At 49.3% G+C, this 18,928-nt stretch overlaps 1 protein-coding gene across 3 annotated transcripts in view; it reads left to right on the top strand.

The window, feature by feature from the left end:
- Positions 1-13,314, top strand: part of LOC140198322 (tapasin-like) — a 29,384-nt gene extending 16,070 nt beyond the window's left edge. For 2 of the 3 annotated variants that reach the window (XM_072259413.1, XM_072259415.1), the window contains exons 4-9: positions 512-853; positions 2,822-3,145; positions 4,244-4,345; positions 5,309-5,346; positions 8,545-8,585; positions 13,006-13,314. In XM_072259413.1, the coding sequence (XP_072115514.1) occupies positions 512-853; positions 2,822-3,145; positions 4,244-4,345; positions 5,309-5,346; positions 8,545-8,559 (821 nt within the window). In that variant the 3' untranslated portion in view covers positions 8,560-8,585; positions 13,006-13,314. The other variant, XM_072259414.1, reaches the window with a different exon arrangement.
- The last annotated feature ends 5,614 nt before the right edge of the window (positions 13,315-18,928 follow it).

Below are 18,928 nucleotides of genomic sequence, written 5' to 3'. Positions count from 1 at the left end.
ATTCCATATATCCACCACTCTCTGGGTGAAAGAGTTTTTCCTCAACTCTGTTCTAAATGGCCTACCCCTTATTCTTAAACTGTGGCCTCTGGTTCTGGATTCACCCATCAGTGGGAACATGCTTCCTGCCTCCAGCGTGTCCAATCCCTTAATAATCTTATATGTTTCAATAAGATCCCCTCTCAGCCTTCTAAATTCCAGAGTATACAAGCCCAGTTGCTCCAATCTTTCGACATATGACAGTCCCGCCTTCCCAGGAATTAACCTTGTGAACCTACGCTGCACTCCCTCAATAGCAAGAATGTCCTTCCTCAAATTTGGAGAGCAAAACTGTATACAGTACTCCAGGTGTGGTCTCACCAGGGCCCTGTACAGCTGCAGAAGGACCTCTCTGCTCTTATATCTGAGGGAGATGTGGAGGGAGGGTGTAATGTCTCTGCCACGGTTGGGCACCTGCTCATCTCCAGGCTCCCCTTGACAATAGTGACTCCCTCCTCTCTGTCTCCTGCAGTCGTGCTGAATGTCTTCAGCCGGGAGCCCCAGGCCAGCGCCAGGCTGGGTCAAGATGTACTACTGGACTGCGGCTTCACCCTGGACCGGTCGATGGGATTCGCGGTGGAGTGGCGCTACCAGTTCGAGGGCTCCGGGCATGTGGTTTACGCCTACAACGGGCTGCAGGACCGGGTACACGTAGCGCAGGAGGGTGCGGAACTTCTGCTCGACCTTCTCCACAGCCGCGGGAACGCGTCACTGGTCTTGCACAATGTGAGCCTACAGCAGGACGGCACATACATCTGCACCGTGTATGCCCCCAACCTGCAGGCCCAGCAATCCGTCAGCCTCCACATCTTAGGTACGTCCACCCTTCAGCCCGTTAGTCTCCGTCCTCGCCCCTCTGTCATCGTCCCGTGCCCCTGTGAGTGCAATGGTGTTAGGCTATTCCATCGTTAGGTGGTGGTAGGCTATTCTAACGTTCTGCTGTCTTAGACCTGAATGGCAATGTTCAGTCAGGACAGACAGGAGAGCTTGTCTGGTTGGTCGTTATGGGTGGAACTGAGCAATAAGAATGGTATGACCACATTAATGGAATTGCATTGTAGGCCACCCAGTAGTGGGACTTAGAGAAACAAATTTGTAGAGACTGCAGACTAGTTTTGGTGGGGGGAGGGGTGGGGGCCGGAGTTGGGGGGGGGGAGTCACAGAGGCAGGGAGGGGTGAAGGGGTCAGAGAGAGTCACAGAGATGGGGAGGGGTGAGGCAAAGCAGCATCGAGTCCATGGACCCTGTATAGATTACAGAAGAGGAGATGTTTGCTGTCTTGAGGCAAATTAGGGTGGATAAATGCCCAGGGCCTAACGAGGTGTTCCCTCAGACCCTGTGGGAGGCAACTGCCAAGATTGCAATGGGCCACAGCAGCTGTTTAGAAGATCCTGAGCTACAGGAGAGGTGCCGGAGGATTGGGGGATCGCTAATATTGTTCCACTGCTTAAGAAAGATATTGGAGGGAGTTCTAAAGAACCGGATGTGTAATTATTTGGATAGATCGGGACTGATTAGAGATAGTCAACGTGGCTTTGTGCGTGGTAAGTCGTGTCTAACCTATCTTAGAGTTTTTCGAGGAAGTTAACTGGAAAGTTGATGAAGGTAGGGCAGTGGTTGTTGGCTACGCAGCCCTTAGCAAACCTTCGACAAGGTCCCACTTGGGATGTTGGTCGAGGAGGTGAGGTAGTAAATTGGATTAGACATTTGCTTTATGGGAGAAGCAAGAGTAGTTATAGATGGTTGCCTCTCTGAGGGTGGGGGGGGGTCCTGTGACTAGAGATGTTCCATCAGGATTGATGCTGGGTCTGTTGTTGTTTGTCATCTATTTCAATAATCTGGATGATAATGTGGTAAACTAGATCAGCAAATTTGTGGATGACACCAAGATTGGGGGCGTAGTGGACAGTGGGGAAGACTATAAGAGTTTACAGCAGGATCTGGACCAAATGGAAAACTGGGTTGAAAAATGGCAGATGGAATTGAATGCAGAAAAGTGCGAGGTGTTGCACTTTAGGAGCACCAGCCAAGGTAGGTCTTACAGAGTGAACGGTAGATCAAAAGGATATGGGAACACAAATCCATAATTCACTGAAAGTAGTGTCACAAGTTAGATAGGGTCGTAAAGAAAGCTTTTGACATGATGGCTTTCATAAATCAAAGTACTGAGTACAGGAGTTAGGACGTTATGTTGAAGTTGTATAAGATGTTGGTGAGGCCTAATTTGGAGTATTGTGTGCAGGTTTGGTTACACCTGCAGGAAAGATGTAAATAAGAGTGAAAGAGTGCAGAAAAAAATTACAAGATGTTGCCGGGTCTGGATGACCTTTGTTATAGGGAAAGGTTGAACAGGGGTTGGACTTTAGAACATGGAGATTGAAGGGAGATTTAATGGAGGTATACAAAATTATGAGAGGTATGGATAGGGTAAACGCAAGCAGGCTTTTCCTACTGAGGTTGGGTGAGACTATGGCTAGAAGTCATGGGTTAAGGGCGAAAGGTGAAATATTTAAGGAGAACGCCAGGGGGAGGTTCTTCGCCTACAGGTTGGTGAGATTGTGGAACGAGCTGCTAGCGGAAGTGGATGTAGGTTTGATTTAATCATTTAAGAGAAGTTTGGAAAGGTACCTGGATGGGAGAGGTATGGAGGGCTGTGGTCCCAGTACAGGATGATGGGAGAACACACAGAGGAGCAGTTTGGCTCAGAGTAGGTGGGCGTAAGAGGCTATTTCTGTCCTGTTCCACGTTTTTCCTTGTCTCACTGCCCCTGCGTGTCCATGCAGAGCCACCAACACTGGTGCTGAGACCGGACCCACTGTACCTGTATCCGGACCAGCCACAGGACATCCTGTGCGAGGCGCTGGGCTACTACCCGCTGGACGTCAGCATGACGTGGACCCGCAGGGCCCCCGGGAACAGCAGCGCGGAGGTGCTGCCCAACAGCTGGCTGAACGGACACGACAAGAACAGCGACGGCACCTTCAACGTGACCAGCGTCATCTCGGTCCGCCCCGCCGCTGCCGATCACGGCAGCGTCTACACCTGCCACGTGCAGCACGTCTCCGTGAAGGGTGGGCTCAGGAAGAGCCTGACGCTGAAGGTGGCAGGTGAAGACCACAGCATGCTCCCTCCTCCCACTGCCGAGCCCCCTCCCACAGTGTGGCACCCTCTCCTCCCTGCCCTCCCACGGGGCAATGCTCTCCCCTGCCTCCCCTCAACCACCGTTCCTCTCTCAGAGCAGAAGCCCCCTTCCCCAGCCTCGGTGTCCCTCTCTCGCCACCTTTCCCGCTGCATGGGCCGCCTTTCATGGCGGTCCTTCCACAACATTAAACGCTTGTCTTTTCCATTAATGTTAAAATTGTGAAATTCATAACAGAATGAAATACCTTCATTGTCACTGCATGGTACAAAATGTCGTGCACCAATACAGCGAAAATGAGTTTGCAACTCTCGTACTCAATGCCATAAAACAAATAAAATAAATAAACAATAAACAAAATCAAGTATCAGCCAGTACAAGCAATGTACAAAAGCTCAACTCAGATGCATGAATAGGATGGTTACTTTCTTAAATGCAATACAATGCAATAACATAATGCCATTTAAACACCAGAGAAGGTTTCAGGCCTCCTTCGTGTTTATCCTGGAGGCAAAAAAATCTAATCCAAAGTTTAGCTCATCCTTTTTTTGAGATCAGGGTCTCAGAACTGCTCACAATACATGGTGAGGCTTTGCCAGTGCCTTATAAAGCCTCAGCATTACAACCTTGATATTCTAGCCCTCCCAAAATGAATAATAACATTGCATTTGCCTTCCTCACCACTGACTCAGCCTGCAAGTTAATGTTCAGGGGATCCTGCACGAGGGCTCCCAAGTCCCTTTGCCTCGCCGTTTAGAAAATAGTCTGTCCTTTTATCCCTTCTACCAGAGTGCCTGGCCATAGACTTCCCGGCATTCCCCTTGTCTCTTCTCAAGCTCTGCCTCTCTGCAGTGTCTCCCGTGCCCCACCCGCCCCTCCAGCGTCCCTCCTCTACCGCCACTCGTCCTGCAGTGCTCCCTCAAGACCCTATGGGTAGAGAGATGATCCTGCGTTCCCAGCCCTGTTTCCTGGTCCGACGGGAACACATGCATCCGGTGCAGCCCAGCTGCTGTCTGTGCCGATGAGGGGTGGGTGAGTTGTTTAAATCTTCCTAATGTGTCCACAGGAGCGTCGGGACCCTCAGTGGAGGAGGCAGTGGGGATGCTGATCTGTGCCTTTGTCCTGTACGGAGCTCTGAAACTGCTGTACTGCTGTGTGTTCCCACAAGGTGAGCACCCGCTGCCGGGCTGTGGCGACCATCGGCTGGGCTGGGGATGGATCTGACAGGAGGGGGACGGGGAGAGCAGGAGCTGGTCCCTGTACGGACAGTCCGGCCTCTGTTCTTTTGGCCCCGAAACCCCTGCTCGTCTCTGTGCCAGCCTCCAGACCGCTCCCCGTCTCTGTAAAACCCCCACCCCTCCCCATCTCTGTGACTCTCTCTGGCCTCTTCACCTCTCCCTGTCTCTGTGACCTCCCCCAACTCCGGCCCCCACACCCCTCCCTGTCTCTGTGACTCCCCCAACATCGGCCCTCACACCCCTCCCTGTCTCTGTGACCCCCCCCCAACTCCAGCCCCGACACCCCTCTCTGTCTCTGTGACCCCCCCCAACTCCAGCCCCCACACCCCTCCCTGGCTCTGTGACCCCCCTCCAACTCCAGCCAAAACACCCCTCCCTGTCTCTGTGACCCCCCTCCAACTCCAGCCCAAAACCCCTCCCTGTCTCTGTGACCCCCCCACCAACTCCAGCCCAAACACCCCTCCCTGTCTCTGTGACCCCCCCACCAACTCCAGCCCAAACACCCCTCCCTGTCTCTGTGACTCCCCCAACACCGGCCCTCACACCCCTCCCTGTCTCTGTGACCCCCCCCAACTCCAGCCCCGACACCCCTCTCTGTCTCTGTGACCCCCCTCCAACTCCAGCCCCAACACCCCTCCCTGTCTCTGTGACCCCCCCACCAACTCCAGCCCAAACACCCCTCCCTGTCTCTGTGACTCCCCCAACACCGGCCCTCACACCCCTCCCTGTCTCTGTGACCCCCTCCAACTCCAGCCCCAACACCCCTCCCTGTCTCTGTGACCCCCTTCCTGACGTGAGCAGTTGGTGTGATGGTTGAGGGTGCCGATGCCTGGGGTCACTGCAGGGAGGTGTGTGGGGTCAGGATAATCAGCTGTGTCTTGTCCGTCCTGCAGGCTCTGCGCTCAGCGTTGGCACTGAAGATGGAGAAAAGGTAACTTCAGAATCAGATTTCATATCACTGGCAAATCTCGTGAATATGTAAAAAATCAAATTAAGTAAGTAGTGCGAACGGGAGCGGAAAGGAATAGTGAGGAAGTGTTCATGGGTTCGTTGTCCATTGAGAGATCTGATGGCAGAGGGGTTCCAGAAGCATTGAGTGTGTGTCTTCAGCCTCTAGATTGCCTCCTCGATGGTAGGAATGAAAAGTGGGCTTGTCCTGGGTGATGGGGGTCCTTAGCGATGGGTGCTGCCATTTGTTTATGGCATCACCTTTTGAAGATGTCCTCGGTGCTGGGTGGGGAGGCTCGTGTCCTTCTTGGAGCTGGCTGAGTTCATAACTCGTGTGCAGTGATTCCTTCACATCAGACGGAGACACAACCAGTCAGAATGCTCTCCACGGTACATCTGTACGAATGAGCATCTCTGCAACACACCCCTCCCCATCTCTGCGATTCTCACCAGCCCCCAGTCCCCACACCCGTCCCCGTCTCTGTGATACTCATCAGCCCCCAGTCCCCAGTCCCCACACCCCTCTCCGTCTCTGTGATTCTCACCAGCCCCCAGTCCCCAGTCCCCACACCCCTCCCCGTCTCTGCGATTCTCACCAGCCCCCAGTCCCCACACCCGTCCCCGTCTCCATGATTCTCACCAGCTCCCAGTCCCCAGTCCCCACACCCCTCCCCGTCTCTGCGTTTCTCACCAGCCCCCAGTCCCGTCTCTGGGACCCCCTTCCTGATGTGAGCAGAAGGTGTGATGGTTTACAGTGTCTCTGGTGACAAACCAAGTCTCCTCAGGCTCCCGGTGAAAAAAAGCAGCTGTCATGAATCTGTGTGTTTGCGTCAATATGTTCAGCCCAGGATAGATTGTGAGAGATGCCCCCCTCCCTGTATAAAGTAATCCGGCCGCTTACTGTCCGTACCTAACGGCATCTGAGGACAGCGGTTCAGGCGCAGGAGGGGCAACTGCCCCCTGAACCTCTGCGGTCTCTGGTGGAGGAGGTGGGGAAGCAGTTCCAGCGTTTAGACCCAGCGATGTTGTAGACAGTAAGACGTAGGAGCAGAATTAGGCCATTCAGCCCATTGAGTCTGCTCACTGATCCCGGATCCCACACAACCACATTCACCGTAACCCTTGATGCCCTGACCAATCAGGGCTCTATCAAATTTCACTTTAAATTTACCCACAGTCATGTCCTCCACAGCATGTGGCAGAGCTTTCCACAGATTCTCCACTCTCTGGCTAAAAAATTCCTCCTAACCTCTATTTTAAAGGGTCACCCCTCAATGTTGAGGCTGTGCCCTCTAGTTCTGGATACCCCCACCAGGGGAAACATCCTCTCCACATCCACCCTATCTCGTCCTTTCAACATTCGGTAGGTTTCAATGAGATCCCCACACATTCTTTTAAGTTCCAGTGAGTACAGGCCCAAAGCTGCCAAACACTCCCCATATGTTATGAGGACCAATATGTTATGTCAACCAATTTCCCCCGGGATCAATAAAGTCTGACTATGACTATGTTATGATTCCCTTAGTGGTTTTTTTACCCTTGCAATTTCTTAAGTCTACCCACAAAGATTCAATATTCTCTGATCCTATGTCACCTCTTTCTAAATATGTAATTCCACAGCACCACCTCTGCCTCCCTGCCTGTCCTTTCGATACAAGGTAAATCCTTTGATATTAAACTCCCAGCTATGGCCTTCTTTCAGCCACGGATTAGTGATGCTCAGAACGTCATACCGACCCATCTCTAATTGCACCATGAGTTCGTCCACCTTATTCCAAATGCTACACATATTTAAATACAACATCTTCAGTCCTGCATTCTCTGCCCTTCTGAATTTTGCCTCTGTGGTACAAATTAACTGTTTACTCTGTCTGCATTCATACCCAATCATGGGCTTGTCCTTCCTTACATTCATGTTACATCCATCATCTGCTTGTAAACCTGCTGGCTCATCCTCAGCTCTATCATCCTGGTTCCCGTCCCCCTGCCGTATTAGTTTAAACCACTCCCAACAGCTCTAGTAAATCTGCCTGCAAGAATATTGGTGCCCCTCGGATTCACGTGCAACCTGTCCCTTTTGTACAGGTCCCACCTGCCCCAGAATGATCCAGAAATTTGAATTCCTGCCCCCTGCTCCAATTCCTCAGCCACATACTGTATTTATCTGCCACCTTATTCTATTCCTATCCTCACTGTCATGTGGCACATCAGCAATCCTGAGATTACCACCCTTGAGGTTCTGCTTTTCAACTACCCTTCCTAACTCCCTGTATTCTGTATTCAGGACCTCCTCCCTTTTCCTACTTGTGTCGTTGGTACCAACATGTACCACAGCTTCTGGCTGCTAACCCTCCCTTTCCAGAATATTGTGGACGTCTTCAGAAACATCGCAGTCCCCGGCAGCTGGGAAGCAAACTACCAACCATGTTTCTTTTTCGTGCCCACAGAAATGCCCATCTGTCCCCCTGACTATAGAGCCCCCTATTACTGCTGGCATCCTGTTCAGTTCCCTACCCTTCTGAGCCACAGGGCCAGACTCAGTGCCAGAGGCATGGCTGCTATAGGTTCCCCAGGTAGGTCATCCCCCAAACAATACTCAAAATGAAGTACTTATTGTTGGGGGGGATGGCCACAGGGGTGCTTTCCACTGTCTGATGTTCTCCCTTCCCTCTCCTGACAGTCACCCACTTATCTGTCTCCTGTAGCCTTGGGGTGACTACTTTCCTATAGCTCCTGACTATCACCGCTTCACTTTCCCTAACAAGCCAAAGGCCATTGAGCTGCAGCTCCAGTTCCCTCACACGGTCTCTAAGGAGCTGCTTCTCAATGTACCTGGTGTGGATGTGGCCACCAGGGAGGCTGTTGATCTCCTGGAAATCCCACACCTGACACCCAGAACAGAGCTCTGGTCCTGTAGACATACCCACTATTCTTTCAAGTGTTAGATAAGAAAAAGAAATAAATAGAATTATCTACTTGCCGCGCTTCCACCTGTTGAGCTAAAGCCCATGAGCCAAAGCCTTACCACTCTGACGCAGACCACTCCTATGATGACCGGTCCTACGCTGACCACCTCAAATGAGGGAAAGGGGTTTGCAGGAAGGGTAGGGTTTTCTCGGGGAGGGAGGAAGTTTGCATTTGTGAATTTGAATCTGTTTACATGCTGTTCATCTCTTTCCAGGAGAAGAGTCAGTAACCTGTGAAGTTCTGCTGAGGCCAGGGGTACGTACAGATGGGTGTGTATTGGGGGTGGGGGTGAGATGGGAACCTCCCGGTTCCTGTAGAGACCGTCCACAGTAAACCATCCTGTCAGCTCTATCCTACTATTGGCCATCAGTGCACCAGCTGATCAGCTCTGCCCTACCTTTCCCCACCAATAAGACCATAAGAGCATAAGAAATAGGAGCAGGAGTCGGCCATCTGGCCCATCGAGCCGGCCCCGCCATTCAATAAGATCATGACCATGGACTCATCTCCACCTACCTGCCTTTTCCCCATAACCCTTAATACCCCTACTATGCAAAAATCCATCCAACCTTGTCTTAAATATATTTACTGAGATAGTCTCCACTGCTTTGTTGGGCAGAGAAATCCACAGATTCACCACTCTCTGGGAAAAGCAGTTCCTCCTCATCTCTGTCCTAAATTTACTCCCCTGAATCTTGAGGCTATGTCTCCTAGTCCTAGCAACCTGGAAACCAAGGATGCTGCCCGACCTGCTGAGTTCCTCCAGCATGTTGTGAGTGTTGCTTTGACCCCAGCATCTGCAGAGTATTTTGTGTCTCCTAGTCCTAGTTTTATATGTCTCACCCACCAGTGGAAACAATTTTCCAGCCTCTATCTTTATCTATCCTTTTCAAAATTTTATATGTTTCTAATAGATCTCCTTTCCTCCTTCTGAATTCCCATGAGTACAATCCAGGCAACTCAATCCCTCCTCATAGTCTAACCCCCTCATTTCTGGAATCAACCTGGTGAACCTCCTCTGCACTGCCTCCAAAGCCAGTAGATCCTTCCTCAAGTAAGGAGACCAGAACTGCACACAGTACTCCAGGTGCAGCCTCACCAGTACCCTGTATAGTTGCAGCATGACCTCCCTGCTCTTAAATTCAATCCCTCTAGCAATGAAGGCCAACATTCCACTTGCCTTCTTGATAGCCTGCTGCACCTGCAAACCAACCTTTTGTGATTCATGCACAAGCACTCCCAAGTCCCTCAGCACAGCAGCATGCTGCAATTTTTTACTGTCTAAATAATAATCTGCTCTTTTATTTTTCCTTCCAAAGTGGATGACCTTGCATTTAGCAATGTTGTACTGCATCTACCAGACCCTTGCCCACTCACTTAACCTATCTATATCTCTCTGCAGACTCTAAATCTTCTGCAAAATTTGCTTTCGCACTCAATTTAGTGTCATCAGCAAACTTAGATACACTACACTCAGTCCCCTCTTCCAGATCGTTAATGTATATCATGAACAGTTGTGGGCCCAGCACCGACCCCTGTGGCACACCGCTCACCACTGATTGCCAACCAGAGTGACAACCATGTATCCCAACTCTCTGCTTTCTAGTAGTTAACCAATCCTCTATCCATGCTAATACATCACCCCAACTCTATGCATCCTTATCTTATGGATAAGTCTTTTATGTGGCATCTTATTGAACGCCTTGTGGAAATCCAAGTAAATAACGTCCATCTGTTCCCCTCTATCCACTGCACTCGTTATATCCTCAAAGAACTCCAGCCAGTTTGTCAATCAGGACCTGCCTTTGCTGAATCCATGCTACATCTGCCTGATGGATCTATTTCTTTCCAGATTTCATATTTAATGATAGGTTCAAGCATTTTCCCAACTACAGATGTTAAACTAACTGGCCTACGTTACCTGCCTTTTGCCTACATCCTTTTTTTGAAAAGTGGCGTCACATTCACCATCTTCCAGTCTGCCGGGACCTGCCCAGAGTCCAGAGAATTATCACCAAAGCCTCAGCCTAACCTCTGCCATTTCTTTCAGTACCCTGGGATGCAATCCATCAGAACTAAAAGACTTATCTATCTTTAGGCCCACAAGTTTGCTCAGCACTACCTCTTTAGTGACAGCTATCGTATCGAGGTCCTCATCGCATCCATATCATCTCCCTTCAGCATGTTAGATGTGTCCTCCACTGTGAAGACCGACACAAAATAGTCATTCAAAGCCTCGGCCATTTCCTCATTACCCAATATCAGTTCCCCCTTCTCATCCTCCAAGGGGCCTACTTTGGCCACCCTGGTCTGCTTTATATAATTATAAAAACTTTCACTGTTCGTTTTTATGTTTTGTGTTAGTTTATTTTCATAATCTGTCTTCCCTTTCCTATTGGTTCTTTGGTACTTTTTAGTTTCCCCAATTTTCCAGTTTCCCAGTACTCTTGGCGACTTTGTACGCATGAGCTTTTAGTTTGATGCCTTCTTTTATTTCCTTAGTTATCCAAGGCTGGCTCTCCCCACCCTCACTGTCCTTGCTTTTAACTGGGATATACTTTTGCTAAGCACTATGAAAAATCTCTTTGAAAGTCTTCCACTGTTCCTCAACCGTCCCACCATATAGCCTGTGTTCTCAGTTTACCCTAACCAACTCTTCCCTCATCCCATTGTAGTCTTCCTTGTTTATGTATATGGAGGAATTTAAGGTGGGGGGGTTATATGGGAGCCAGGGTTTAAGGGTCGGCACAACATTGTGGGCCGAAGGGCCTGTACTGTGCTGTACTATGTTTTAGGCAACCTATCGGTTCTGCCCTACAACTGGCCATCAATAAATCAGCCTATCAGCTCCACCTTACCACTGGCCAACATCAAAACTGGCCTATCACCTCTGCCCAACAATTGGTCATCAGTAAATCAGCCTATCAGCTCCATCCTTCCATTGGCCAACCTCAAAACTGGCCTATCACCTCTGCCCAACAATTGGTCATCAGTAAATCAACCTATCAGCTCCATCCTACCATTGGCCAACCTCAAAACTGGCCTATCACCTCTGCCCAACAATTGGTCATCAGTAAATCAGCCTATCAGCTCCATCCTACCATTGGCCAACCTCAAAACTGGCCTATCACCTCTGCCCAACAATTGGTCATCAGTAAATCAGCCTATCAGCTCCATCCTACCATTGGCCAACCTCAAAACTGGCCTATCACCTCTGCCCAACAATTGGTCATCAGTAAATCAGCCCATCATCTGTAGCCTACCATTGGCCATCACCTCCCATAGATTTACCTTACCGCTGGCCCCGGCAGAGCCCAGTCCAGTCAGTAGTTGAACTTATCGGAGGCTGAGGAGACACAGGCATGGATATAGTTGCTGAGAGATATTCCCCCAGTCAGGGCTCGACCCCACACTTGGTTCAATGGGGGGAGTAAGGATCTGCCCTCAGAGGAAGGGCAATATGTGAAAGTCTCTCTGCCCAGTGACTCACTACTACATATCCCTGGTTGGGAAGGACCAGCTTTTGGTCTGTTGGGGATGAGGTGTTGAGTGTGATCGTTGGGGGAAGGGAGGTACGTCCACATACCATAAGACATTCAGCCCATTGAGTTTGCTGCGCCATTCCGTCATGGCCGACTTGTATTCCCTCCCTCAGCCCCATTCCTATGCCTTCTCCCTGTAATCCTGGATGCCCTGACTGTCAACCTCCGCTGCAAATGAACCCAAGTGACTTGGCCTCCACAGTTGTCTGTGGCAACGAATTCAACAGGTTCGCCACCTTCTGGATAAAAAGAAAAATTCTCCTCATCTCTGTTCTAAATGGACATCTCTCAAAGCTGAGGCCATGTCCTCTGGTCCTAGACTCCCCCCACGATTGGAAACATCTCCTCCATGTCCAATCTAACTAGGCCTTTCAATATTCAGTAGGGACCTGTCTCATTGTATTTTAAATGTTATTAATGTACTTAGCTCAAGCACCTCCACGAGCCCCTCAGATTCCTATTCAATCTCTCCCCTTTCAGCTTAAACCTGTGCCCTCTGGTTCTTGACTCCCCAATCCTTGGGAAAAGATTGAGTGTGTTCACCTGATCATCTCTCATTCCCCTAAGCCTCCGAAATGATTAAATGCCTGGAGGAGGACCGGATTGGCTGTGTAAACCGCCAGCATCCTAGCGCAGACTCCGCAAACAATCTGAAAATGTGGGTGCTGAGGCCATGAGGGTGGTCTCTGCTCCAGACCAGACCCCACCAGGGGTGGCCCCAACACTTTGCCCACCACCCCACCATCTCACCCAGAGGGACAGCCGATGGACAAGGGGGGAGTCAGAATGAGGAATGGAGAAAGAGATTGATGGGGAGAAATTACTAGAAGTTTGAGAAATCCATGTTTATGCCATTAGGTTGGAGGCTACCCAGATACAATATGAGGTGCGGCCTCGTTGTGGCAGTAGAGGAGGCCGTGGATAGACATGGTCCGAATGGGAAGTCCAATTGAAATGGCGGGCCGTCAGGAAATCACGCCTGTACTGGCAGACGGAATGAGGGTGCTCCCTGAAGTCACTTGCTTTGTGGCTTTGCCACGGTTATCCGTTCCCTGCCTCCTTCACTCACTGTCGTCTTTCACCGCATTCCCTGTCCTCTGTTGGTGTCCAGTAACAGGAGTTGTCTGTTCCAGGTCACCCTCGGACTGCATGGCATGTACAGGAGGAAGAGGGAGGACCTTATTCTGTTTTACAATGTGTGTCTTCATGGATTTGGCTAAGACCCCTGTTAACTGTGGACTGTTAATAAATGTGTGCGTTTTTACGGATTCGGCCAAGAACCATGTTAACTGCAGACTGTTAGTAAACGTATGTGTTTCATGGTGTATGTGTTACCTGTCATTGCGGTAAGCGCGGACTGTTTGCAAGATGTATATAACTTACTGTACAGAGCACTAAGCATTGTTTTCTAAATTGTTACGGAATAAAATGCTCTACCTCCACGCCTGTCTGGACTTGGAATTTGTTGGTGTATCATAAACACGGGAGATTGTGCAGACGCTGGAAATACAGAGCAACGAACTCTGACTCTGGATCAGAACCAGAACCAGGTTTAATATCACCGACGTACGTTGTGAAATTTGATGCTTTGTGGCAGTGGTACATTGCAAAATGTAGTAAAATAAACCATAAATGATAATAAGTAAATACCTGTAATTTATAGTTCATATTGGGACCGGTACATTTTGGCCAAATTAGCTGAAGTTTCATGGAAAGAAAAATAAAAGCAATGAGAATCAAGTTATGTATTTGAATGAAATACAGAACAAATTAGAAACTACTCTGGTACTATAAAACTGTGTATTAGTTCCTAATAGTTATCAACTGAGGAATTCATCCAGTGTACAGAATGAGCAAAATCAGCCCACACACCTGGGGCAGATAATGGACTACCTTCATACAATGGTATCCACAATCTCATCCTCCAAATCTTCATTTTCATTGTAACATTTAAGATGATTGTTGATAACTTTGAATCCTTCTTAGTTCCTAACCTGTTGAAATAGTGAAGTGGTTTCATTTTCACTCCCAACCATTTCTGGCATCTCCAAGCCTGAATGCTTGAAACCACAGTGAACAAAATGGTTCTAAATTGTCTTTTCTTGCTGCTTATTTCTCACTGACTCTCAGTGAAAAATCTCTGCTTTTTGATCACAAACACACAACTGACGTTGTTTAAAAACTTTGCTCTAAGTACGGTGTAGTGACTAATGGCCACACAAGTGCATGCATCTTATGCTCTTTTTAGAACTTGTTCTGCAGGTCTCCTGCCCTAGTTAAGTGGCAAAGTATCCCAAATAAAGGAAGCTATTTTCTCGATTTGTTTTTGTTCTTTAAGAGTTACTCCAAATCAGGCTGTCCTGATTAACCAATGGCCCAATTGCAAAGAGAGAGCAAAAATAGTGGGGTAGTGTTTATGGGTTCAATGTTAATTCAGAAATCTGATGGCAGAGGAGAAGAAGCTGTTCCTGAATCATTGAGTGTGTGTCTTCAGGCTCCTCTATGGCGGCAATGAGGAGAGAGAGTGTCCAGGGTATTGCGGGCCCTTAATAATGGATGCTGCTTTCTGAGGCATCTCTTGAAGATGCCTTCGATGCTGCCCGAGGCCAGTCCCCATGATGGAGCTGGCTGAGTTTGCAACTTTCTGCTACTTTTTCCAAATTTGTCCAGTGGTCGCTCCATGCCAGACAGTCATGCAACTCATTAAAATGTCTCCTCAAATCTCAAATTCCTAATGAAATATACCCACTGCTGTACCTTTTTTGTAAATGCACCAATGTGTTGGGCCCAGGATAGTTCCTCGGAGATGTTGACACCCAGGAAGTTGAAACTGCTCCCCCTTTCCACTTCTGATCTCTCGATGAGGACTGGTGAGTGTTCCCTCAATTTGCCTTCTTGAAATCCACAATCAATTCCTTGGTCCTACTGACGTTGAGTGCAAGATTGCTCTTGGAATACTATCCAACCAGCTGATCTGTCTTGCTTCTGTACACCTCCTTGTCACCATCTGAAATTCTCCCAATAATATTTGTGTCATCTGTAAATTTATAGATGGCATTTGAGCTGCGCTTAGCCACAGAGTCGTGGGTGTAGAGAGAGTAGAGCAGTGGGCTAAGCACACATCCCTAAGGTGTAGTAGTGTTGCTTGTCAATGAGACGCAATGTTATTTCTGATCAGCACTGAATGGGGTCTCCTGGTGAGGAGACCAAGGATCCCATTGCAGAAGGAGGTACAGGTTTTGGAGCTTGTTGATTAGAACTGAGGTTATGACTGTGTTGAACACTGAGCTGTAATCAATAAACAGCAGCCTGACATAGATATTGCCATTGTCCAGCTGATCTAAGGCTGAGTGAAGATCCACTGTGGACCTCTTGTGGTAATCAGCAAATTGCAGCGGGTCCTGGTCCTTGCTGATGCAGGTTGATTCTGGCCATGACCAAACTCTCAAAGTTCTTCATCACAGTAGATGTGAACGCCAGAGTAAAGGGAAACAGAGTAGGAAGGCTTTGACTCAACAGGGCTTCGGCGATAAAGGGTCGAGGTGAGGTAGGTTATCTGTATAGAACACAGACAGAAGGTATGTGTGTGGGATCAGTTTTCTGTGCTCGGTGTCAGATGTGGGAGGTCCTGGAGACTCCCAGCCTTCCAGATGGCCACAAGGTAAGTTGATGGAGAAGATCCTGAGAGGCAGGATTTATGAACATTTGGAGAGGTATAATATGATCAGGAATAGTCAGCATGGCTTTTGACAAAGGCAGGTCGTGCCTTACGAGCCTGATTGAATTTTTTGAGGATGTGAGTAAACACATTGATGAAAGAAGAGCAGTAGATGTAGTGTATATGGATTTCAGCAAGGCATTTGATAAGGTACCCCATGCAAGGCTTATTGAGAAAGTAAGGAGGCATGGGATCCAAGGGGACATTGCTTTGTGGATCCAGAACTGGCTTGCCCACAGGCAAAGAGTGGTTGTAGATGGGTCATGTTCTGCACGGAGGTCGGTGACCAGTGGTGTGCCTCAGGGATCTGGTCTGGGACCCTTACTCTTCATGATTTTTATAAATGACCTGGATGAGGAAGTGGAGGGATGGATTAGTAAGTTTGCTGATGACACAAAGGTTGGGGGTGTTGTGGATAGTGTGGAGGGCTGTCAGAGGTCACAGCGGGACATTGATAGGATGCAAAACTGGGCTGAGAAGTGGCAGATGGAGTTCAACCCAGATAAGTGTGAGGTGGTTCATTTTGGTAGGTGAAATATGATGGCAGAATATAGTATTAATGGTAAGACTCTTGGCAGTGTGGAGGATCAGATGGTCTTGGGGTCTGAGTCCATAGGATGATCAAAGCAGCTGCGCAGGTTGACTCTGTGTTTGAGAAGGTATACGGTGTATTGGCCTTCATCAATCGTGGAATTGAATTTAGGAGCCGAGAGGTAATGTTGCAGCTATATAGGACCCTGGTCAGACCCCACTTGGAGCACTGTGCTCAGTTCTGGTCGCCTCACTACAGGAAGGATGTGGAAGCCATAGAAAGGGTGCAGAGGAGATTTACAAGGATATTGCCTGGATTGGGGAGCATGCCTTATGAAAACAGGTTGAGTGAACTCGGCCTTTTCTCCTTGGAGCGATGGAGGACTGATTTGAGCACACTGACTGGCACATGTTCAGGGAGGCTACAACCGATGGCGACTCCAGCAACTTAGAGCAGTACACGGCATCAGTGACTGGCTACATCAGCAAGTGCATTGATGACATCACCATGGCCAAGACCATCACTACACGCGCTAACCAGAAGCCATGGATGACCGCGGAGGTGCGTGCGCTGCTGAGGACCCGTGACTCCACCTTCAGAGCAGGCGACAAGGCAGCCCTAACAACAGCGAGGGCCAAGCTGTCCCGGGCCATCAGAGAGGCAAAGCGTGCACACGCCCAGCGAATCCACAGCCACTTCCAGGACAGCGGCGACACGCGGTGCATGTGGAAGGGCATTCAGGACATCACCAACTACAGGACAACATCACCTGCCTGTGCTGGTGATGCCTCCCTCCCAGATGCGTTGATCAACTTCTACACTCGTTTTGGGGCGGAAAATGATGTGGTGGCGAGGAGGACCACCCCTCCTCCAAATGACCAGGTGCTGTGTCTGACCGTGGCCGATGTGAGGAGAACCCTGTGCAGGGTCAACCCACGGAAGGTTGCTGGACCAGACAATATTCCTGGCAGAGTGCTTAGAGGGTGTGCAGACCAGCTAGCAGAGATTCTCACTGACATCTTCAACTTCTCCCTGAGCTTCAAGGCCGTCACCATCGTCCCCGTGCTGAAGAAGTCTTCAGTGTCCTGCCTCAACGACTACCGTCCCGTCGCACTCACATCCATCATCATGAAGTGTTTCGAGAGACTCGTCATGAGGCACATCAAGACCCTGCTGCCCCCCTCACTGGACCCCCTGAAGTTTGCGTACTGTTCCAAACATTCAACAGATGATGCCAGTGCCATCACCCTCCTCCTGGCCCTAACCCACCTGGACCAAAAAGACACGTACGTTCGAATGCTGTTCATAGACTTCAGTTCAGCATTCAACACAATCATTCCTCAGAAACTGATTGGAAAGCTGAGCCGACTGGGCCTGTACACTTCCCTCTGCAATCTGACCCTAGTCAGTCAGTCCGGATTGGAAGCAGCATCTCCATCACACTGAGCACGGGGGCCCCTCAGGGCTGTGTGCTCAGTCCACTGCTGTTCACTCTGCTGACCCATGACTGTGCTGCAACACACAGCTTGAACCACATCATCAAGTTCGCCGATGACACACCGTGGTGGGTCTCATCAGCAAGAATAATGAGTCAGCATACAGAGAGGAGGTGCAGCGGCTAATGGACTGGTGCAGAGCCAACAACCTGTCTCTGAATGTGAACAAAACAAAAGAGATGGTTGTTGACTTCAGGAGGACACAGAACGACCACTCTCCACTGAACATCAACAACTCCTCCGTGGAGATCGTTAAGAGCATCAAATTTCTTGGTGTTCACCTGGCGGAGAATCTCACCCGGTCCCTCAACACCAGCTCCATAGCAAAGAAAGCCCAGCAGCCTCTCTACTTTCTGCAAAGGCTGAGAAAAGTCCATCTCCCACCCCCCATCCTCACCACATTCTACAGAGGTTGTACTGAGAGCATCCTGAGCAGCTGTATCACTGCCTGGTTCGGAAATTGCACCATCTCGGATCGCAAGACCCTGCAGCGGATAGTGAGGTCAGCTGAGAAGATCATCGGGGTCTCTCTTCCTGCCTTTACGGATATTTACACCACACGCTGCATCCATAAAGCAAACAGCATTATGAAGGACCCCAGGCACCCCTCATACAAACTCTTCTTCCTCCTGCCATCTGGCAAAAGGCACCGAAGCATTCGGGCTCTCACGACCAGACTGTGTAACAGTTTCTTCCCCCAAGCCATCAGACTCCTCAATACCCAGAGCCTGGACTGACACCAACCTACTGCCCTCTACTGTGCCTATTGTCTTGTTTATTATTTATTGTAATGCCTGCACTGTTTTGTGCACTTTATGCAGTCCTGGGTAGGTCTGTAGTCTGGTGGAGTTTTGTGTGTTGTTTTACGTAGTTCAGTGTAGTTTTTGTATTGTTTCATGTAGCACCATGGTCCTGAAAAATATTGTCTCGTTTTCACTGTGTACTGTACCAGCAGTTATGGTTGAAATGACAATAAAAAGTGACTTGACTTGACTTGATGAGGATGACCTGATAGAGGTGTACAAGATGATGAGAGGCATTGATCATGTGGATAGTCAGAGGCTTTTTCCCAGGGCTGAAATGGTTGCTACAAGAGGACACAGACTTAAGGTGCTGGGGAATAGGTACAGAGGAGATGTCAGGGGTAAGTTTTTTACTCAGAGTGGTGAGTGCTTAGAATGGGCTGCCGGCAATGGTGGTGGAGGCGGATACGATAGGGCCTTTTAAGAGACTTTTGGATAGGTACATGGAGCTTAGAAAAATACAGGGCTATGAGTAAGCCTAGGAATTTCTAAGGTAGGGACATGTTC

The sequence above is a fragment of the Mobula birostris genome, chromosome 5 (assembly GCF_030028105.1).
Source record: "Mobula birostris isolate sMobBir1 chromosome 5, sMobBir1.hap1, whole genome shotgun sequence".
In the NCBI taxonomy this organism is placed as follows: Eukaryota; Metazoa; Chordata; class Chondrichthyes; order Myliobatiformes; family Myliobatidae; genus Mobula; species Mobula birostris.
Note: the sequence above shows the minus strand (reverse complement) of the source record. Positions and strands in the feature narration are given on the sequence as shown.